Genomic DNA, 23,493 nt, shown 5'->3' on the forward strand with positions numbered 1-23,493 from the left:
TATGTAAAGCTGACTGACAAGTGCCTTTCTCAAAGGGCTGAAGGTTCAGGAGGAACAATGACATCAGTCATATGAATGATGCTCAATTCACAGGTGTGGAAAGAATAAATCCACACTATCACAGTTTTCTTTTATTCAATTAAAAAGTGCATTCTGAAGTCACCTAAACTCAAAGATCAGAACAATAGTCAGTGTTAGGTACCAAAGAAACCTGGGACAAAGGCTGAGTGCCTATTACCACATCAAAGCAGAAGCTGACTGCCAGGCTCTTCAGCATCACAAACACCTGTTACAGAGTCCAGGCTCCTCCCAGCACTTCTCACCCTGTCCCTGAGCTCCCCTTCCCTTCCCCCACTTCTCTTTCTTCAGCCATTTGGCCACAGGCTCTGGGCTCTGCTCTTGGATCTCCCTTGATCAGCTTGCCCCTCTCTCTCTTCCCCTCTCTCGCTCCCCCTTTTTCTCTCCTCTCATGACCCTGTCTATTCTGCTAGTCATGGTCGGTCTGGACCTTTCTTGATGCCTCTGGCTGTCCTCTCCCTCATATTTAAAGACCTTCTCCTTAACCATACCTAGGAGGGGCCATGCCCTCACTTTCACTCAGTCAGAAAGACCTTTATGCTGTATTAGCAGCATGAAATAGGCAGAAGTCTCGGCTGGGGCAGGGCTAAACTGTAAAGTGCTTGCCTCGCATGCATGAAGCCTTGGGTTACCCCAGCACTGCACACACCAAGTGCTGGGACATATGCCTGTAATCCTAGCACCTGGGAGGTGTAAGCAGGAGGATCAGAAGTGCAAGGTCATTCTCAGTCGCGTGGAAAGTGCCAGGCCTGCCTGGGCTACGTGAGACCCTAACTCTAAAGAACCTAAACCATAAAAGAGAAAATATTTCAGTTCTGGCAGCATGGAAGTTCCGACATTTCCACACAAGAAGGAAATGAAGCTATTAGACCCTAACAGGCTCCACTTAGGAGGCATCAAGGGTTTCAGTGACCAAGATTTCTGCTCCTTGTTACTAGGGTCAGGTTTACTTCAGGAGTAGCCTCTGGGGTGGGGGTGGGGGTAGAAATGGTTTAAAGTTAAGAGGATGTACTGTGGCTAGGTGTGGTGGTACACACTTTTAATCCTACCACCCAGGCAGCAGAGACAAAGTGAGGTCCAGGCTAACCAGGGCCACACAGTGAGATCTTATCTCAAAAAAAAAGGGGGTGGGCCTTCTGCTCGTGTAGCCTGCTGCACCCTGTCATGGCCACCAACCTTCAAACTGCTGCCCCAGAAGCTCAGACTGTGTGAAGGATCAGCATGTCAGTCAGTTCTTCCCCAGGCATGAGGGTTCACTGCTGTTAAAGTTACAGAACTCGAAGGAGCACCCCACCCCCACCTAAGCTCCAGGTGAATCTTACCTTGTGCAGTGAATATCCTGACTCAAAGATGATGGGTGGGAGCAAGAGAAGGAAAAACATGTTGGGGCGAAACATTTCTTCTTCCTATGAAGTCAAAAAGGGAGGACACTCAGGAGTGGGAGTGCACAACCATGAGACCTAGCTATCAGTCCCCACAATAGAGCAATGTAGTAATAAGGGCAGCGGGGCTGCGTCCCCAGCACCCCGGCTGCCTGGCTAGCTTATGCCCGAAATAACAATACACAAACTGTATTCATTTCATCACTGCTTGGCCCATTTCTATCTAGCCTCTTCTAGGCTAATTCTCACATATTAATTTAGCCCATTTCTAATCATCTGTGTAGCGCCCCTAGGTGCGCTTACCAGGAAAATTCTAGCCTATGTCCATCCTGGGTCGGAGCTTCATCGCGTGCGTCTGCCTGGGAGCTGGGAGCATGGCGTCTCTCTGAGGTGTCTGCTCCCGAGAGGAGAGCCGTGGAGTCTGAGCTCACTTCCTCTTCCTCCCAGCGTTCTGTTCTGTTTACTCCTCCCACCTATCTTCTAACCAATGAGGGCCAAGCAGTTTCTTTTTATTTAACCAATGACCTTCCTCCATCAGAGCAAGTATTCTTAACCACAGTAATCTCTCCACCCACACCCCTTGGGTCTTTTCAAACCCTAAGTATTCACAAGCACCTTAATCTGTAGCTCAGGCTACAGTACTAGGTTCTGCCCCTGGAGTACCCGACTTCATCTGCATCTAATCAACTTATAAAAACAAATATAGGCTATAGGGGTACAGCTTAGTGGTGAAGTCCATGCTTAGCATGCTCAAGGCCCTGAGTTCCATCCTCAGCACCACATTAAACAAATGACCGCCCAGCAGGGTCCATGGCATTCACCTGTAGTCCCAGTTACTTGGGAGGCTGAGGCAGGAAGATCGACAATTCCTGGATATAGAGAGACCCTGTTTTGAAAGAAATAAACCAAGCCAAGTCTGGTGGCAACTCCTTTAATCTCAGCACTCAGGAGACAGAAGAATCTCTATCCCCGGCAATTAGGCAAAATAAAGATAGGATGTATGCTTGGAATCCCAGCACCAGGGATGCAGAGACATGATGGTTTCTAGTTTCATGGCCTTCCCACCTGGCCTACATAATGAGTTCTAGGCCAGGAGAGACCTTTCTCCAAAAATAAGGTGGACAGCATCAGAGGAACATGTGACACCCAAGACTGTTGGCCTCTGGTCCACACACACAATGACAACAGCTGTGATTATGTCAGACCTACCTTCCAATTTGCCAGCTTTTTAAACTCTATAATTTTTATAACTGCTCCCATGAGAATACCTAGAAGGGAGAAAAGCAAAGTTGAGTAGAAATACAGCCTAAGGTTGCCTGGCTGGACTGGGCAGTGCCCTAGACTGGGTGGTACCCACTAGAGCAGGCTGTCCTAGAGCTCTGCAGGTCCGGGTCTGAGAATAAGAACAGGAATTGCCAGGAAGTGGGGTAAATCACCGAGTTTCCCACTTACGTCTCAGGCAAACACACCACGGCAAAATTTAAGATACGTGGGGAGAAGAAAACTCTTGTCACTGCTATGCCAGGTGTGAGGGCTCACAGCTGGTCACCCTCTCTAGACCATCCAGTTTCAACGGAAAACAGCAGAAGGTTATAGGCCAGGCCCATCCTACACTGCTTATTCTTAGTCCTGTCGTTCACAAATGGGGGTGGGGTGGAGGGGCTCAGCTGGTAAAGCCTGATGATGTGAGTTCTAACCCAGGACTCACTGCTACAAAGACACCGACTCCCAGAAGCTGTCCTCTGACCTGACGTGGCACAGCAGCAAGGGCACACAAACAACTGTTGGGTGTGGTTTACAGTGGAAGGCAGGTAGAGGTGAGCACAAGCTGGTTTAGAAACCGGCCTCAAACTGTAGCTAGGAGAGCCTTGAACTCCTGATCCTTCTACCTCTGATTTTTGTTTGTTTGTTTTTCTTTATTTTCTGCAATGTTATTCAACTTTGTGCCCTCTTATGTTTTAAAAAACACACTGGCAACAGTGATGCACACCTTTAATCCCACCTCAGGAGGCAGAAGCAGATGTATCTCTGTGAATTTGAGGCTAGCCTGGTCTACATAGAGAGTTCCAGGACAGCCTGGGCTACAAAGTGAGATTTTGTCTGGAAAAACAAACAAACATGGCAAAATTATCAAGTCCATATGTTAACCATATATTCTCTTAGATATGGGGCCTTCTACCAGGGGCCATTCCCCTTTAAAAAGCCTGCCTTTCCCTCTCTCTTCCAGCAGCTGTGAGCTGTCTGGAAGGAGCAGAGATCAGCTGAGCTGCCTGAAAATGCCAGCTGTACCTACTAAGCTGCAGCCCATGCTGGGGTAGGCTTTGGTGATGCTGCTGTCTTTGAGTCAGCTCTGATCCTAAACACAGGGACAGCCAGACAGCTCTGAACCAGGACCAAGGGAACCCTCTTAAGGACGTACAACTGGAACTGTTTTCTGGAGCAAGTGAAAAGACAGCTAGGCCTTCGCTCAAAGCACAGGAAAGTGGAAGGGGAGTGCTTTTAAGTGTGGATGGAGGTCCTCTTAACCTCAACACAAAAGGCCAATATGTGCTAAGTGACTGAAGGCCACATAGACCCAAGGGGACATGTCTGCTTCCTCTCAGCCTCCTTGGAGTTGTTTTTGGCACAACAGTCAGACAGTCCTGAAGGAGCCACCTCAACATATATGACACCATGCTCCAGCTGGAGAAGTCCATTTCCCATCATTTAAAAATTAGTTAATATATTTTATGGAGGAGTGGCATCCATGCTATAGTGGAGCTCAGAGGACAACTTGAAGAAGTCAGTTGTTTCCTTCTACCCCGTGTGCAAGCTGGGGATTAAACTCAGGCTGAAGGCCTAGCAGCAAGCACTTTTACCCACCGAACCGTCTCACCAGCCCCAGGTTACAGAGGGCTGTCAGTTCAAGACAACAATAAACCAAGACTCCGGCCTTCCCATCTGTCCCCTTGGACAGACTCAGTATTCTGGCTTTTGTCTTTGCGCCATGTAATTGCAAGATGACTACAGTGTTCCAGGCATCACATCCCAAAGAAAGGGGGTGCTAACTTCTCTCACTTCTACCAGGAAGGAGAACCAAACCCCACCACCCTGGAACACGTCCCTTTGGCCCGACTGTCTTATCCCCTCAACCAATCAGAGCAAAGAAACATGTGATATCATGATAGCCAAGACTAAAACTATCTGAGCACCTCCTTCCTCCTTGGGCACCACGGCAAGATGCCTGATCAAAATGAGGATTCCATTGGCGCACACCTTTAATCCCAGCACATAGGAGGCAGAGGCTGGCAGATCTCTGAGTTTGGAGCCAGCCTGGTCTACAGAGGGAGTGCCAAGACAATCAGGGTTACACAGAGAAAACCTACCTCAAAAAACCAAAGGTGGGTGGGAATACTGCTTAGTGGGAGAGCATACACCTGCCTGTGGTGCCCTGGATTCAGTTCCCAGCAGCAAAAACCACGTACAAGATAGTTTTATTTCCAGGAACAAAACAAGTGGCAAAGGCTCTTGCCAGGCAGCCATGTCTGCCAAGAGTCTGAGGGCCAGTGCCGGTGTCAGGAGTCATAGCACCCATACTTAACAGTCTGTCTGTATACCTATGTGTGCATATGCCCACAAGTAGGTACTGGACCCACTGAAGTCACAGCCAGCTCTGAACCACATGATGTGGGTGTTGGGAACTCAACTGTGTGCCCTGAAAAAGCAGCAAGTATTCTTAACCACTGAGACATCTCTCTTGTCCCTAATTTTTAATTTTTTAAAAGATTCTTTTTTTTAAAATTTTATGTGTGTTTTGTCTGCATATATGTCTGTACCACAAGCATGTCTGTTGTCTAAGGGCATCAGGTTCCCTGGATGGTTATGAGCTACCATGTAAGTGCTGGGAACTGAATCCAGGCCTTCTGTAAAAGCAGCCAATGCTATTAACTGCTAAACCAATTTTTGCTCTTTTTTCCCCCCCAGACAGGGTAACCCTATGTAGCCCTAACTGTCCTATAACTTGATACACAGACCAGGCAGCTCTTGAACCAATATAGACCTGCCTGCCTCTGCTTCCTAAGTGTTAGGATTAAAGGTGTGCGCCCAGCTGAACATTTATTTATTTTTATTGGGCAAACAAGTGTTTTGTCCTCACATATGTCTGTGCATCACCTGTGTGCAGTGTTCTGAGAGGCCAGAAGAGGATGGCAAATCTCCTAGAACTAGAGTAACAGGCAGTTCTGAGCTGCCATGTGGGTACTGGGAATTGAATCCAGATCCTGCGGAAGAGAAGCCTATGCTCTTAACTGCTGAGCCACCTTGCCAGTCCACTAATATTTATTCTTAATAACTGGTAAAACTATTCAGGAAAAGCCAGGCTGTGGCGCCACATGCCTTTAATCCCAGCACTCAGGAGGCACAGGCAAGTGAATCTCTGAGAGTTCAAGGCCAGCCTGGTCTAAAAGAACAGGCCTCCAAAACTACAAAGAAACCCTGTTTCAAAAAACCAAAAAGAAAAAACAAAACAAAACAAAACACCCCAGCTATTCAGGAAACTGTCCATTCCCTGAAGAAGCTTTTTAACCCCTTTCTGAAATGTCCCAGAAAGGGAGGGAGGCTCTGGTCTACAGGAGCCATTAGCCAGCTGTAAGGCCGGGGTCCTTCTAGCTCTAACTGTGACTTTGCAAGCTAAATGCCAGCCAACTTAGTGGAGCAGGACACTGTCAGGTGAGAAGCAGTAGGCCACAGAAAGATGGCTTTTCCATCACCTTTAGGGGGTCAGCACCCCTCTCAGATTCCTCCCCGCCCCCAACACACATTGTAAAATGGATTCTAAGGCCCTGTGGTGAACTGTGGAAAGGTGACCCCAAGAGAAAGAATATTATTGTGTACCAGTGCAGTGTTCTGGACTGCCAGTATCACTTACCTAGAGAAACGACAGCCACACTCTCAGGCAGGAAGTGCAGTCGGTACCGGATCAGCAGGTGCACCAGGATGATGCAGATGGCTGTGAGAGGCACAAGAACTGTGTAAAAGCCCCATCAGGTAAGAGACAGCAAGCTCAGGGCTTGCTAAATGTCAGCAAACAGACATTTGGCAAACAAACAATGACCAGTGGTCATATTTTTAGTGTCTTTTTTTTTTTTTTAAACAACAATAGACTACTTGTAGAGTCTGTGAGATGGCTCAGCAGACAAAGGCATTTCTGATAAACCTGACAACCAGAGTTTGATTACCATGACCAACACGCAGGAGAGACTCTCTACTTCTGAGGTCTGTCTCAGATTTCTTTTAGACCTCTGAGTGTACATTTGCTGCATATATACACACGCACGCATGATCTTTATTTTGTGTATACATGTGAGTGTCTACATGTATGTATGTGCACCATGTGAACGCAATTCCCAATGGAGGCCAGAAGAGGGCACTAGATCCCCTAGAACTGAAGTTAGAAGCCACTGTGAGCCATTGTGTGGGTGCTGGGAATTTGAACTTCAGTCCTTTACAAGAAATGCTCTTAACCACTGAGCCATCTCCAGTCCCACAAATGGTTTGTGTGTGTGTATACATATATATGTTTTTGATTTTTTTGGGGGGGGACAGGGTCTCACTATATAGCCCTCATTTGTCTGACCAGGCTGGCCTCAAACTAATAGAGCTCTGCCTGCCTCTGTCTCCTGGGGCTAAAGGTGGATAACACCTATTTCTAAAATAACTGTGGGGCATAACACAGAAGGTATAGCTCTGGCTACAGCCCTCTCCTTGGAGCTTTACATGGGTTCTCAGGATGGAACTCGGGTCACCAGGCTCGTGTGGCGAGTGTCTCTACCTGCTGAGCTACCTTGCAGGCCCTCTAATAACAGATTTTTAGAAAGTTATAGCTTTGACAGCCATTTGGGGGGGGGGGTGTTTTTGAGACAGGGTTTCTCCGTAGCTTTGGAGTCTCTCCTGGAACTAGCTCTGTAGACCTGCTGGCCTCGAACTCAAGAGACCCACCTGTCTCTGCCTCCCAAGTGCTGGGATTAAAGGCTGTGCCACCACCACCCAGCATTTGACAGCCACTTAAAAAGGTTCACATTTTTCTGATTATAATACATGTCCTGCTTTCTTCTTTTTGTTGCTGAGTTGTTTTTTTTTTTGTTTGTTTGTTTTTTATTTTCAAGACAGATTTTCTCTGTGTAGCCTTGGTTATCCTGGAACTCACTGTATACACAAGACTGGCCTCAAACTCAGAGATCCCTGCATCTGCTGGGAGATTAAAGGCATGCACCACCACCACCTAGTTTTGTTGTTGTATTTTAAGCCTTGGTCTCAGATAGCCTATGCTGCTGTATTTGTTATGTACAGGAGTATGGGAGGATGACCATCAATTTCTGATGTTTTTTTTAAGTTATAAACTGATTGGCCCATTAGCTCAGAATTTGTATTAGCTCTTATAACTTATATCAGCTCATTATTCTTATCTATGTTAGCCACATGGCTCAGTACCTTTTTCAGGGAGGCAGGTCACATCCTGCTTCTTAGGTGTCTGGACAGGACTGCGGAGGAATGGGCCTCCTCCTTCCCAGAACTCTCCTGTTCTCATTGACCCGCCTCTACTTTCTGTCTAGTTGTCCCACCCATACTTCCTGCCTGGCTACTGACCAATCAGCGTTCATCCAAAACATAATTGACAGAATACAGAATTGTCCTACACCACTTCCCCCTCTTTTTTTTTTTTTCAAACAAAGGAAAATATCCATAGTCCATTTTTTGGGAATGTGGGCATAGTTTTCCAGGCTACTTCCTGCTGGTTGGGGGCGCTGATAATCTTTTTTTTTGTTTGTTTGTTTTTTTTTTTTTTTTGTTTTTGAGACAGGGTTTCTCTGTGGTTTTGGAGCCTGTCCTGGAACTAGCTCTTGTAGACCAGGCTGGTCTCGAACTCACAGAGATCCGCCTGCCTCTGCCTCCCGAGTGCTGGGATTAAAGGCGTGCGCCACCACCACCCGGCTGCGCTGATAATCTTAATGGGGACCTAAAGAAAATTTAGAATTATGATCAAGTCCTGACTGGAGTATCCTGTGAGTCTTCATCATCTCAGGCAGCAGTCTTGAATCTGTTCTGGATGTAGAACTCAGACATCTGGGCCATCTGTTCCTATCAGAGATTTCTCAGGTGGTCTTCCTCCATCAAACCTGATTTTTTTTTTTTTTTTTTAAACTCAGAATGAATCCACAGCATCTTATTTCCTTTTTCAGCAGGACAGGTCACATCTTGCTTCTTAGGTGTCTGGACAGGACTACCAATTTCTGATGTTTTTGCCTCTACCTTCTTAGTGTTGAGATTATAGGTGCCCAGTTTATGCTAGGGACTGAACCCAGGACTTTGTGTGCTAGGCAAGATCTTAATCAACTAATCTACATTCCCTGACTAAATAATACAACAGGTCATATGGCAAGACCCAGCCTTAAAACACACACACACACACACACTGGGTATGGTCACACACACCTTTAATCCCAGCTCTCCTGGAGACAGAGGCAAGTGGATCTCTGAGTTCAAAACCAGACTGTTTTACATAGTGAGGACAGTCAGGGCTGCACAATGAAACACCTCATCTTAGGGGGCAGGAGAAAAGCCAGAGAGATGGTTGGGGGGATCGGGGATACTTGTTCAACAACATTTTTTGATGAGAAACCAACTCCTGAAAGTCATCTTCTAACTTTCACATATGTATAAGCACAAACACACTAATAGAATAATAAAAACTCCTGGCCCCAAACCCCACTTTCGTGTATTTGCACCACTCTAAATGTCACTTCATGGTTCAGATGCTAGTGTGCATGGCTCTCCAGCCCCGAGGCCACACCTCAGCTCGCTATCCACAGAATAGCACCAGCAGGGTCTTATGACATGACTAAGGCTAGCCTGGTGTTTACTTAGTAGCCCTCCATGGTCTTGAACTCATAGCAATGTCCTGCTGCAGATGCTCAAGTATTGGGGTTACAGAGAGTTGTTACCATGCTCACCTCTAGAAATAATTTTTTTAATTTATTTTTATTTTATGTGCACTTATTTGCCTGTATGTATATCTGTGTGAAGGTGTCAGATCACCTGAAACTGGAGTTATAGACAGTTATAAGCTGCCATGTGGGTGTTGGGAGTTGAACCCAAGTCCTCTGAAGGAACAGTCAACGCTCTTAACCACTGAAGCATCTCTCCAGCTCCTAGAAATATACTTTTTTTTTTGGGTGGGGGGGCGGATCGAGACAGGGTTTCTCTGTATCTTTGGAGCCTGTCCTGGAATTAGCTCTGTAGACCAGGCTGGCCTTGAACTCACAGTGATTCGCCTATCTCTCCCAGTGCTGGGATTAAAAGTATGTGCTACTACCACCAGGCGAAAATAATTGTTAAAAGAAAATGTTCAAATGGGGTAAGGAAGTGGGTGAAGTGCTTGCTACATAAGCATGAGTTGAGCTCAGAGCCGAGCTGGTACACATCTCTGCAATCCCAGCACTGGGGAAGTGAAAACAGAAGTGTCCCTGGGACTCCTACCAGCCTGGCTGTGTCAGTGAGCTCCAGGGTCCCCAAGAGACCTGTCACTGAGAGCAGTTGAGGAAGACACCTGTAATGGACTTCCATCTTCCACAGGCATGTGTGCATATACAGATATGCACTCATACCCCAAACACACACATAAAATACACACACAGACAAATTGAGAGAGAGAGAGAGAGAGAGAGAGAGAGAGAAGCTCTGACTGTGCGGAGCTGCTAACAGACCACCCTCAGAGTTTGTACTGACAACTTTGGTTTCTTCACCCCATCAAAAAGTACCAGATGGCCAAAGAAAACACTGTCAATTCAGAAGTCTGGTCCTCTTTTCCTTCTGCACTGTAAGCTATCAATTTGTGATGTTGTTTCACTGTAAATATTTAACCCAGTTAGTGAATGAAAAATAAAAAGGAAAGAAAAGGATATGACTGTTCCTAAGTACCATGGAGGAGAAAGTTTATTACAAATGAAAGGAAGAACATTGTTATCATTTTTAAAGAAGTGGGACCATGAGTGGTGCCATGAGGGGTGGAGGTGTATAACCCGAGAGAATTTGGGTATAGAGTTTATTTAGTGGGTTATGGAGGGGAAAGGGAAGAGTAAGGGGAAAAGGGGGGAGGAGAGAGGTAGAAGCTGCCTCTACAGAAGAAGGGCAGATAGAGAGAAAGAGAGAGAGAGAAGGGAGGGAGAGGGAGAGGGAGAGGATGGGGACTGGAGAGGAGGTGGGAGATGGCTTGCCTTGGCAAAGGGTAGGGGAGGTTGGAAGTGGGCAGAGCTGTCTCTTAAAGGTACAGGGTACCCAGGTAACAGACCAGGCCAGCAGATTACAACAATAGCCACAGTCAGACACCAAGTTGGAGAGTCCAAAGTGATCATAAGTAGACTGAGCTAGCCCATGTGAGGAAAGGGGTGAAGGAGGGGGAGAGGAGAACCAGGTGTAGCAGCCAGGAGGCTATAAGTCACAAAAAGAGGTGGTAATCAAAACGTCTGGATTATGGAGGGAAAAGCCTCTGGGCTACAGGGCAGGAGGGGGAGTTGTATGTTATCCATACTCTGCAACAGGTAGGGCTGCAAGAATGCTGGGAGAACCTGCCGGCCAGGTCTGCTTAGATATGTTGTTTTTGTCCTGTTTGTCCTGGGTTTGACACCTAGAATTAGAAGTGTCAAATTAACAATTAGAATAATTAGAAAATCCTGCACTATCTTGCTGAGCCAGAGCCAAATAAGCACAGGAACCACTAAAACACTACATGAAAATGGAGGTCTCTGCTGCTTATAATCTGTCTGTCTGTCTGTCTGTATGCAAACATGCAGGGAGTACACACGGAAACCAGACAGTGGTTGTGGTTTGAAAGAAAATGGCCCCCAAACAGAATGACACTATTAGGAGGCATAGTCTTGTTGGAGGAAGTGTGTCAATGGTGGAGGTGGGCTTTTAGGTATCCTATGCTCAAGCTACATCCAATGTCACAGTTCACTTCCTGTTACCTGAAGATCAAGATGTAGTTCAGTTCCACTTATAAGAGCTAACTCATCTGGCAACTCCCAAGACAGCATGATCAATGTGCTGGCTGCCAGAAAAGGGAACATCACATCATAGCTAGCCATAGCCTGGACTGAGATTTCTCCTCGGGTGATGACTGTTTTGTAGAAGTAGATGGTCGAGATTGTTGTAGAATATTTGTATACACTGTAATGATGTGTTTCTGCCTAAAGCGCCTTCTGATTGGTTTAATAAAGAGCTAAATGGCCAACAGTTAGGCAAGAAAAGGTTAGGCAGGACTTCTGGGGACAGAGAGAACTCTAGGAGGAGAAAGGCAGACACACAAGCCAAATGCAGAGAAAGCAGGGTGGGTAGTGCGGCAATGAGGTAACTGAGCCACATAGCAGGACGCAGATTAATATAAATGGTTTAATTATAAAAACTGGTTAGGGGGGCTGGAGAGATGGCTCAGAGGTTAAGAGCACTGATAGTTCTTCCAGAGGCCCTGAGTTCAATACCCAGCAACCACATGGTGGCTCACAACCATCTGTAATGAAATCTGGTGCCCTCTTCTGGCCTGCGGGCACACATGCAGACAGAACATTGTAAACAAAATAAATAAATAAATCTTAAAAAAAAAAAAAACTGGTTAGGGCCAAGCAGTGGTGTGCATGCCTTTAATCCCAGCACTCAGGAGGCAGAAGCATGTGGATCTCTGTGAGTTTGAGGACAACCTGGTCTACAGAGCTAGTTCCAGGACAGGCTCCAAAGCTACAGAGAAACCCTGTCTTGAAAAGCAAAACAAAACAACAAACCAAACCAAACAAACAAATAAACAAACAAAAAATACCTAGTTAGAAACTAAGCTAAGGTCGAACATTCATAATTAAATTTCCTATTGTTATTTGAGAGCTGGCCATGGTACAGATAAAGGAATAGCAACACTAGGGGTGTGATAAACACCAATGATTTGGGGTTCTTTAGATCCAAAGGAAACTCCAATTCCCATAACTCCAAAAGGCAGTCCAGTAAGCTCAACAGGGACTACAGGAGCATTTCTGGTGGTTAGATAAAAACCAGCATTCCTCAGGAACTAAACTTTGCCCATCTACCAAAGGAGTCACTTCCCTTACCTCTGGCATAAGGGACATATGGACCTGTGGTACCTACTAGTATATCAAAGTGCACAGCCCCCATGCTCCCTCAGTATCATAAGTACCTGCTACACATTTCAACCCATGCTAGCACCCTAGTCCTTCTCACGGCTTTCATCATACCCAAAACTCTCTCCAGCTCATAGGCTTCCCTCTCCCCAGCTACTCATTCTCCTTATAACCCTTCCATGCTTACGTTCTCTTTATGCTCTGCCCATGTTTCTCTATGTTTTCTCTATTCCTATCCCCCACTATGCTCCCTCTCTCAGATAGCCCTGGCCATGTTTGTATTTCACTTTCCCTCTGCTCTGGACTCTTCCAGAAGCCTCTGGCTGTTCTCTTATATCTACAATAAACCCCCTTCTTAAGCACACTAAGGAGTGGTCATGTCAGTTTATACAAGGACTTTGGCTGGGTAAACAGAAGGATTGTTATCTGGTAAACAAGCCTTTAAGCAGGTTTCTGTTTACCAGAAAAGCAGATCTCCCTAAACTGGGTTCCTGGTTGTCAGAAACTACCCTTAGTCCTCCAAGAAGCTCCCTTAATCTTCCCCCAAAAAGTCAATGACCTCTAGCAAAGGCATCTAGTTCTAGTGAATCCCAACACCCTGTATTAGCTAGATCCCCACATGACATATAACATGTTTGCCTTTCTACAATTTGCTCTTCTCTCTGCACCCCCACCCACTGGTTTTAGCAATTTGATCCCCAATAACCCTTTCTACCCGCAGAGCAGTCTAGTGGTTTCTCTGCACCATCAGTTCTATTTGGTGCTGAAACCTAGGACTGACCCAGGGACCTCTATACCACGGCTAACTGTCTCTCCTTGCCTCACACTAGGAGCAGTCTGTTCCGTCTCGGCCCTCTCCCTGGCTTGCTGGAACCCGCTGTCTCTCTCTGTTGGCTCCTGGAGCCTACCCCATAGAGCTGTGCAGGTAATCAGGCAGCTTCTCTCTGCCATCCCGGGGCCGTACAATATTGGATTCCCCACTCTGGCAGAGTTCCTGCTTGTGACCCTTCCCCTAACTCTCTCCCACCTCCTCCTCACTCTGCTTCCAAAGGATGTCTTCTCTTTTTTTCAGCTTGCTCCTGCCTCTAACCACAAGCTCTTCCCATTCAGAAGTAGCCTCATAAGCCGGGCAGTGGTGGCGAACGCCTTTAATCCCAGCACTTGGGAGGCAGAGTTAGGTGGATCTTTGTGAGTTCGAGACCAGCCTGGTCTACAGAGCTAGTTCCAGGACAGGCTCCAAAACCACAGAGAAACCCTGTCTCGAAAAACTTAAAAAAAAAAAAAAAAAAAAAAAAAGAAGTAGCCTCATGACTCCTCACCACCTCTATTCTCTATCCCTCCTTGAATTCAGCCTGCTGTTGTATTGTGAAAGGCTGGCCTCAGTGTAAACTAAATAATCAATCTCAATGGCCAAAATATGGCACGCTCAATTTCAGATTCTCACAACTTCTGCCACACACAAGAAAGAATCCCTTCTCTGCTCTCTGATCTAGTCTCTACCTCATCACTGAATTCTGTTTGTAGGGATTCAAATGTCTTTGGATATGGATGATATTAACAATTGCCACGTGCTGTTCTACTTTATTAAAAAGGCTGACTCTGGAGCTCAGATTTGGCCCCCCTCTCCAGACCCAAGCATGCTTGTTTGAGTTTCTTCCAAAGTGAAGAGTCCAAGAATAAGAATATAAAAATGTAGATCCCCAAAATAAGTAGAAATAAATAAGTCTTAAGTTGTAAGCTAGGAGAATAAGAGCATCAGCAGCCTTCTCAGCAGCTTAAGGATTAACTATTAATAGTGGATTACTCTGCTTTACAACCCATAGCTCTATTTGTAAGGCTGAAGCAGCCCTCTGCAAACTTAGGTTGGTTCTGCAACCTGAGGATCAGCCTTAGATACCCCGCCCCCCAGCCACTCATGACCATAAATTGATGTGAGCTGAGTTAACTTTTAAATGATGGGATGTACATGACTTTTGACTTTTTGGTTTTATATCGTCCCATACCCTTCCCTGCTTTGCGAAACTGGCAGTGTCAGGGGAGGTGTAGAGCCTTGGTAAACACTATCAAGGAATGCCAGGGAAGATAATAGATTAAGTACAAATACTAGTTTAACTGAAAAGCTCTGTTAATGGAAAATGCAAAGAAGGGCAATTTGTAACTGAGTTTTACCTTGAGATTGTAAAAATTCTTTTGTTATTGCCTAATGCTTGCTATAAAAGGAGTTCAGAAACTGGTCTTGCCACAGCCTTACAAGTCCATCTCTGGCTGTGGTCTCAGCTAGCTGATAAGCTTTTTGTGTCCCATGGAGATTTATTTTTTAATTATTTTTTTCCTGGAATAAAGTTTGCTTCTAGATTATTAGACTGGGCTGGAGAGATGGCTCAGAGGTTAAGAACATTGCCTGCTCTTCCAAAGGTCTTGAGTTCAATTCCCAGCAACCACATGGTGGCTCACAACCATCTGTAATGGGGTCTGGTGCCCTCTTCTGGCCTGCAGGCATACACACAGATAGATTATTAGACTTTGGTGGTCTGTCCCATCTTTCCACAACTCCCATGGACCCAACACAAAGTCTCTGTCCTGGTCAGGCTGGCCATCTAACTCTGTGACAGGGAGGAGAGCCAAACAGAGCAGCACAGGCAAACACCCTATGTTGAAACAGTAAGAAGTAGTCTATTCCCAGCAGGAGCTGCTGCTGCTCGTTTCAGCCCTTTTCTCATTTCTGTTTCCTAGCTCTAAAAACGACAAAGTATAATCATGATGTTTAACTCTGAATACACTCCCAATATCTCTAAAACTTTTGCTAAAGTATAAACTTCTATATCCCAGGATTTGTAATTCACTGGGGTGTGGTTTAAAAGATCTCTAAACTCTTTAACTAAGTTAGCTTCAAACTTGTAAAAGAAACAGTTGATGGTTAAAAGAAAAAAACTATACATAGGTAATCTTAATTTGCTACAGCATGCTTCTATGGAACTTGGATTCAATTCTTGTTTAGGAAAATAGATGTTTTTAAAAAAGAAAAAGAGGCAGTTCCTGATGGGCTCACCATGGAGTAAACAGCACCATGGCCTACCGCCATCCTGACTGATGACCTCACCAGGAAGGAAGCACCCATGTGTGCAGCAGCTGTCATCACTAAGGTTAAAGAGAGGGCATGCTATGGGACTTCACTATTATCTTGGTTAAGGTGACCGCATGGTATACACCAACTAAAGCAACACCAATAAAGCCCTCTGGATATCACTGCGTCTCCTTTTTCAGACTAAGGAAGCAACATCAGACCTCCAAGATGATTTATTTAATTTTATTCTCCCTACATTAACGAGGCAACAGCAGACCTTCAAGATATTTTGGATCAGGATAAATTTTTGTACGATTTTTGCCATGAGAGTGAAAAATAACTGATAAGGATAAAGTCATGAACAAAGTTAGGGGAAGTAGGACTTAACATGTTATTTGATCGTTACGGTTTCTAAATTCCTAAAGTTATAATGATTTACTCAGGTATGCTTTTTGTGGTCTGATCTTGATCAAGTTCTGGGATTGACAAGATTCTGAGGCAGCTCAGGGATTGGTGTTCAGTCACATCTATTTGGTGCTAACCAGCTCCTGCACCTTCCTGCCCAGAATACTTGTTGAGGACTCACTAACTAGACCACTTGTGCCAGCCAGAGTTAAATGTTAACTGAGTCACTGTTCCCTGTCGCCAAAGCTCAGGCAGGGTTAAATTCAAGGTAAAGCCTTCCTTCTCAGCTCAGGGGCCATGGTGGACTGCTGTGACAAGCTTAAAGAACACCAGGTTACAATTCTAATGACTTCTCTCAAATAGAAACAAAAGTGGGGGCTGTGTGGCCAGAACGGGGTTCCCAAGGTCTAGAAAACACTAGGACACTAGGCACAGCAGTTACAGGAGGGTCAGCAAGTTCTTCAGTCACTAATTAATAGTTTCCCCTTATCGGGTCGACTTTGTTTGTCCGGACAGCTAATCAGGAATGGCTGGCGATAACACAGGGCACAGGAAAACCCATACCTTTGAGTGAGGTGCAGTGCCACACTGCAGTGGTCCAGACAGGTGAAGGCAAAGAGGAGCAGGAGTTCAAAACCATCCTCGGAGCCTGGCAAGGTGGCAGACACTTAATCCTAGCACCTGGGAAGGCAGAGGTAGCTACGTCTAGGAGTTCCAGGCCAGGTAAAGCTATACAGTGAGACCCAGTCTCAAACAAACAAACAAACAAGAAGCCAAGAGAACCTGGAGCCTCTGAGTACCTTGCAGTCCTTTCTGCCCCCAGGGGGATTAGCAGCTACAAGCTAAGGTGGTCTCCAGTCAAACTAAGCTTAAGTGTTCCACACCTTGAAAGTGACCTTCATCATCCCTGTGCAGCACCCTCCACAACAAAGGGGCTGCAAAAGTCCTTTCTGGCAGGTCTCTCAAAGCCTCTAACTGCGACCATTGATCAACACCTGCAAAGAAAATTTCAGACATTAAAGATTTCTTAATCTGATAAAAAGTTTGCTGTTCCAGGAGTGTCACAAAAGCCAGGGTGTGGTGGCGTCTGCCCACCTGTGAGCCAACCCTGGGAAGGAAAAGGCAGGTGGACAGTGGGGAGTTTGAGGCCAGCCTAAGCCTCACAAAAACAAAACATCAGTCAACTGACCAGTCGGTCATTACTATGGTGTTCAGTTGACTATTTACTACAGTATGAATGTAAATACAGAAAAAAATGCATTTGTCTTCAAGACCTAGTCCTAGCAAGCATCAGAGAAATGCTCAAATGGGGTATGATGGTAACCTGTGATCCCAGCAACAGGAAGGCAGAAGCAGGAGGATCAGAAGCTCAAGGTCAGTTACTCTAAGGTACAAAGTTTGAGGCCAGCCTGAACTGGCAGAGATCCTGTCTCAGGAAATACTAAAAACCCAGTTCTGCCTTCTGCTCTCCTGGAAATGTATAACCCAAAAGATGACTCTGGTATTACCAAAAAAGAGCAGATGGTAAATAAGGCCGGGGTGGTGGTACACCTCCATAATTGTAGCACTGGGAGGTAAAGACTGACTAGCCTGAGCATCCTGAGACCGTCTCCAAAAATGTGGAAAAAAAGAAAGGCAGAGCAGGAAATGCGGCAGCATCACTGCCTGGCAGAGCACAGGCTTGTGTCACATTTCCTAAGCCTTTTCCTTATCCCTGAGATAATCTAAGCAGTGCTTCTCAACCTTCCTAACGCTGGGACCTTTTCAATACAGTTTCTCATGTGCTGACCCCAACCATAAAATTATTTTCATTGCTATTTCATAACTGTAATTTTGTTACTGTTCTTGTGAGGACCTGAGTTTGCAAAGTCCATTTTAAAGAAGGGGCTTCATCTTAAGCCATATAATGAGCTGGGGGGTGGGTGATCTGTTCCAGAAATGTGCTGCCATATCAGAAATTTGAACAGATACCCTAAAAATGGCCAATTAAGAAGATAGGGAGCAGGCCATAAAATTTAATAAAGTTCAGATGTTCTTGGGAGGCATCCTGTCCTTGAAGATACCTTGGTCTACAATGGGTTCAGAAACTAACTACCTTATTCTATGTACTCCTTACCCAGTCCCAAGACAACAAGACATGAACTCCCCTGATTATGACATTTCCCCTTTAAAAGTTCTACCCTCCCAGGGCTCCCTGCCACACTTTCTGCACCCACCACGCTGGGGTGCTAGAAAGGTACTGGTCCAAATTTAAGTTTGAATATTATTAAAAACCCTCATGTAATTTGCATCGGAAATCAGGCTCCGTGAATTTATTTGGGAACCAGAAACTTGGGCATGACATTCTGATTCACAATGTAAATTTTTCTGGTAGAAGCTAGAAGAGATGTTGGGGATTATCTTCAGAAATGCTTCCCACCTTCTTTGAAACAGGGTCTCCAACCAGCCTGGCGTTTACTGATTCAAGTAGACTGACTAGCCAACAACCCTAAGGAATCTTCCTGTCTTTGCCATCCCAGCAAGGGATTACAAATGCAAGCCACCACCCCTGTCCAGATCAAAAGCTCTTTCATGGCCAGGATGGTGGCGCACACCTGTAATCCCAACACACTGGAGGCAGAAGCAGGAGGATCTCTGTGAGTTTGAGGCTTGCCTGGTCTACAAAGAAAGTTCTAGGACAACAAGGGCTTTACATAGAGAGATCCTGTCTTAAATTTTTCTTTTTCTCAAAAGCTAAGCCATTGCACTAAAGGTTTTCAGAACTGCTAGACCTCTGATGTGGCAGGTAACTAAGAGCCCTGGGCATGCTCACCTAGGACGAGAAGGCTGAAGAAAATGGTCATGCCACTCGACTGTTCCTCCTGTTGGGCCTGCTCCCCTGTCTGCACCGGAAGGATGGGTTTGGCAGGTGTCGGGAGCACCAGCCTCGTGGTGACACCCAGGGTGGTGTGAAGGGTGAAGCTGAAGTTTTCATGGGTTGTGTTGGAGAACCTGTTGGAAGCACACAAGTGGGAGTCAGGTAGAAGAGGGTCAAGGGATCAAAACACACCTTGACTGACTGAGGACAGAGCAAAGCCCTGAGGGTACAAACAACAGGCAGGTCTTCAAGAGGGAGTGATGCCCTGCCTACAAACCCCAGCCAGTGACCTCCAGCATCTTTGACCTTGGTCATCCAGAGGTCAGGAAGAAGGGGGTCAGGCCTGTGGAGAAAGAAATGCAAAGGCCAGGGATGAAGATCAGCTGGTAGGGCTGGCAATGAGGCCCTGGGTTTGATCCCCAGTACTGTACAAACCAGGTGTGTATGGCACAGGCCTATAATCCCAGTACTCAGTGTTATTCTTTTGGTCCCTGCCCTGGCCACGCCCACTCCTTTTAACCTCTGACCTGCCCGCCATTGCTCTCTCTCCCTGTGTTCTCTCCCGGTGTACACACGGGGCTTTGCCTCTCTCCTCCTCTCTCTCTCCCTCCTTCTCTCCCTTTCTCTTTCTCTCTCTCTCTCTTCCTCTCTCCCTTTCTGTAATAAATATTTTACCTTTATGCCTATTTTTGTGTCTATGTGTCCATGCAGCGCGGGCTCCGCCAGCCCGCCTGGGGATCATTTTAGGAATAAGACTCAGTAGGAAGAGGAGAAAGATCAAGAGTTTGAGGTCATTTTCAGCTAAAAGACCAGCTTGGGCAACATGAAACCCTGTCTAACAAATCAAAAATGCTGAGCCTAAGGTTACCAAACAGTCAGTTAGGCAGGAGGACCACAAGTTAAAAATCTGCAGGGGGTAGTGAGTTCAATGTCAGCCTAAGAAACTTGGTGAGACCCTTTCTCAAAATAAGTAAAGGAGGAAATGGCACAGTGGCACCCGCCTGTAATACCAGCAGAGGATAACAAGTTTGCTGCGTACCGAAACCGTCTCAAGTACATGACTAAGAACAGCTTGGCCGTAGAGGGCTCGCTCAGCATGCACAAGGCCCTACAGGTCAATCCTCAGTAGGCCCCTTTCTTTCCAATAAAAATAACAACACAAAAGAAGAAATGCTGTCTGTCCTTTGAACTTAGTGAGGGTAGCAGGGTATGGCAACCCAATGCTTGCAATCCCTGCACTTGGGAGACAGGCGGGAAAGTTAGGAGTTCAAGGCCAAGGGCCCCTTGGGCTACATAGTGATGATACACACAGTGAGCTGAGGATCAGCCCTATGGGCTACATGAGACAGTCTCAAAAAGGAAAAACAAAAGTTTCCCAGAGTGGGACTGGGGTCTCCCACACCCCAGGTTCTACACTATTTACTGGGAACCTTTCCTGTGCTAGTCACATTTCTGCTTGGATTCTGTATGTCACTCGGGCTTGAACCCAGGACCTTGTGTGTGGCCGGCAAGGCTCTACAATTTAGATCCCAGTCCTTCTGGGATTATGTCCATAAACTGAAAAAGTCACCTGAGTTTGCCCAGCTGTTGTGCTCAGAGTGCCCTAACCTACCCTGCCAAACCCTTCTCAAATGTCAGAAGGCTCGGGTTGCCAGCTCTGGCACACTGCACGCTACCCAAGGCTTCGGTCCTTGCTCTCCTTGGAAAGCAGTAGTGGCCCAGTTGGGAGTGTAACAGGTGGTATCCACCGAGCATGGCTTCAGTCCAGCATCCAGTCACACAGCAGATCTCTAGAGACTCCATAACTGACCAAACTTCAAACACACACTTTGAACCATTCGACCCCACATTATCTCTTTAGTCTTGAACGGCCAAGGCCTACTTTAGCATCTGGGACAGCACGCATACACAGTAAGTGAGTTTATGACTTGGTACCTGACTGGCCAAGAGATACCTGAAATTAATGATCCCAGTACAAGTTCAGTATCATTAGAGGAATTCCTTGTTCATTTTCAGGAGCTCATTTCAAAGACGGAATTTGTAACATACCGCAAGAGCCTGCCAAGCAGGAAGACAGACTAACAGCGGCACATGCCCAGAGAGGGGAAGCTCACCTAGTTATGAAAGATGCTCTCTACACTGTCAACCAACGGCCAGCGCCTCACTCCAAAGTACTCACCCTCTCCCTTTTCTTTCCTGCCTGGGATGAGGACTGGGGACTCACGGAACGACAGCCCTTTCTTGGTTCAGGCTTGGGAACTTGTCACCCTCCCTATCTCTCCTGGGGACTCAAGGTTTGGGTCACAAGATATTTTTCTTCCAGGGTAGACTCCCCGCCCCTCACACTACACATTTTCCTTCCAAACATTTGGCACGGTCGGAACACACCCTGCCTACACAAAGCCTCCCACGACAGCAGAACGGCCGCTCCCTGCGGGCAGCTCCTGGCGCCCAAAGGCGAGCGGAGCGGACAACCAGCAGCTAATGAATGAATGAAACAGTCTGGGGACAGACATCAACACTGAGCCTGCGGATGGTTAAGGAGAACGCGAGACGCTTGTGTGGCGGGGGAGGACTTCCTGGAGGAGGAGCGCCTGGGGCACCTCAGATAACCGGAAACTGGGAGCGGGATCTGTGTTCGCGCTTCCGCCCGGCTACGCTACAGGCCTGCGCGCGGAGGCCGATGTATGACCTCGGGGAGGCCGCAGGGCCCGAGTCCTCATCCCGCCCCCCGCCGACCCCGGCCGGCTGGGCCAGAGCCACTCTACCCGGGCGCCCGAGGCCCGTTGTCGCCCGCCGGCCCGGCCCTGCCGCCTCCGCCACCCGGAGCAGCGAACTCACTCCTCCTCCGCCATCTTCTCCCCCATCCTGCGAGCCTCCGAGACTACCGAGTTGCACGCCGCGGGGCTAGCGGGGCCTGCGGCTGCTTCCGGCTTCCGCTGCGGGCGGAGGCGGGGCTTAGCCGCCCAGGGAGACCCTCTGCCCCGTCGTCTCGGTGACCCAAGAGTGGGACGATCTCGGGAGTTTTCTCTACGCCCGTTCCTTCCGAGCCACGTGACGATCTGGCCCCTGAACTGTTCGACTTTTTCCGGTCACCGGGCGGGAAGGACGTGGGGGAAACTCTTCTGAGATCCCGGTGACTCAGCTGTGAGCAAAACCGTCCTCCCCGCTTGGAATTCACAGGGCTAAGAATAGAGGGGGACGGACTTTGTAGGCATCCGGGCAGCCTGTGCCAAGGGGCGCGTCCTGAGTCAACTTCAGTTTCCCCAACTGTGGGAGTAACAAGCAGAGGGCTTTTGGAACATCCCTAGTGTAAAAGTGAGTGCAGGGGATGTACGGGCTGGGCATTCACCAACCCCTACGTTGGTTCATTGGTTTGTGTGGTTTTTGTGTAAATGGGGAGATCCAGGACATCTTGAGGGCTTTGATTCTCGCCTTCCACCATGTGGGTCCTTGATAATGAACTCTGGTAGTGAGGCTTAGCAGCAAGCACCTTTACTCATTGATCTATCTCACCACCCAATATTTCTTACTAACCTGTGTGTGAGGTGTGTGGGTGCATTAGGAGGCCCCAGATTGTTGTCAGACGTCTTCCTTGCTCGTGCTCCGTCTTAATTTATGAGACAGAGTCTCCACCTGCACTGAAGCTGGAGATCTGATATACTGGCTGGTCAGCAACTTACTGATCCTCCCTCCATTCTGGGTCTCTCTAGCCCTAGGGTTACAATTGACAGCAGCTCTGCTTGGCTTTTATGTGGGCGTTTGGGATATGAACTCCAGTGTTTATGCTTTCCCAGTAAATGCTTTACCCACTGGGCTTTAAACACGGGGTAACTTTAATTTCTGTGACAGCCTTACTCTGTTGACTGTAGGGGAAAAGGGCTAGCCAAAGAAACCCACCCTGGCCCTGAAACCAGAACCAGTAAAAGAAACACACCCTGGCTCTGAGACCCAAGCCAGTGAAAGAAATGCTTTAGTCCTGAACCCAGAACCAAAGAAACACGCCCTGACCCTGAAACCTGTGCCAAAGAAACATACGTTGGCCCTAGAAACAGAGTCAGTGAAGGAAATATGCCCTGGCCCCAAAACTGGAGCCGAAAAGCTTTAAAAGTCTGGTGAAAGAAACACAGTTTGGCTCTGAAATCAGCCATCTCTGCCTCGACCAACTAAACTAACCAATTCCTCTTCTCCCTGGGAAAACTCTCCTCCTAAGAAGCCCTATATAAGCCCTGTGCCTGTTCAGTTTGCAGCGGCTCTTCTACCTTGGAAAAGGCAGCCAGTCTCCTGGTTCTTCCCTCCCAATAAATCTCTTGCACACTTTCACTGGGGGACCTTCTCCTAGCAGAGCAGTGTTGCTACAGAGCCGAGCTGTAACAACTTCATTGGGGAACCCCTGTCCTGCCAGAGCAGAGCTGTTACACCGAGGAAGCCTTTCCCTACCTAGAGCAGGGCTGTAACCGGCTATGCTTACTGAGCCCTGACTGCCAGAATACTCTTCCACCCAAGCTGTAACACTCAGTATTCCCTGGCCCCCTACTGCCAGAATAC

The 23,493-nt window shown here is 47.1% G+C and overlaps 1 protein-coding gene across 4 annotated transcripts in view; it reads right to left on the reverse strand.

Moving 5' to 3' along the window:
• Slc9a8 (solute carrier family 9 member A8) overlaps positions 1 to 22,530 on the reverse strand; it is a 55,473-nt gene extending 32,943 nt beyond the window's left edge. Inside the window, exons 1-6 of one of the 4 annotated variants that reach the window (XM_041670367.1) lie at positions 21,787 to 22,530; positions 18,901 to 19,079; positions 16,653 to 16,769; positions 6,367 to 6,447; positions 2,670 to 2,728; positions 1,401 to 1,484 (exon numbers count right to left, since the gene is read on the reverse strand). In XM_041670367.1, the coding sequence (XP_041526301.1) occupies positions 1,401 to 1,484; positions 2,670 to 2,728; positions 6,367 to 6,447; positions 16,653 to 16,769; positions 18,901 to 19,079; positions 21,787 to 21,812 (546 nt within the window). In that variant the 5' untranslated portion in view covers positions 21,813 to 22,530. The remainder of the gene's footprint in view (positions 1 to 1,400; positions 1,485 to 2,669; positions 2,729 to 6,366; positions 6,448 to 16,652; positions 16,770 to 18,900; positions 19,080 to 21,786) is intronic. The other 3 variants (XM_041670364.1, XM_041670366.1, XM_041670368.1) reach the window with 3 other exon arrangements.
• Positions 22,531 to 23,493: the final 963 nt, after the last annotated feature.

The sequence above is a fragment of the Microtus oregoni genome, unplaced genomic scaffold (genome assembly GCF_018167655.1).
Source record: "Microtus oregoni isolate MIOR12 unplaced genomic scaffold, Mior012 000020F_ref0000438, whole genome shotgun sequence".
NCBI lineage: Eukaryota > Metazoa > Chordata > Mammalia > Rodentia > Cricetidae > Microtus > Microtus oregoni.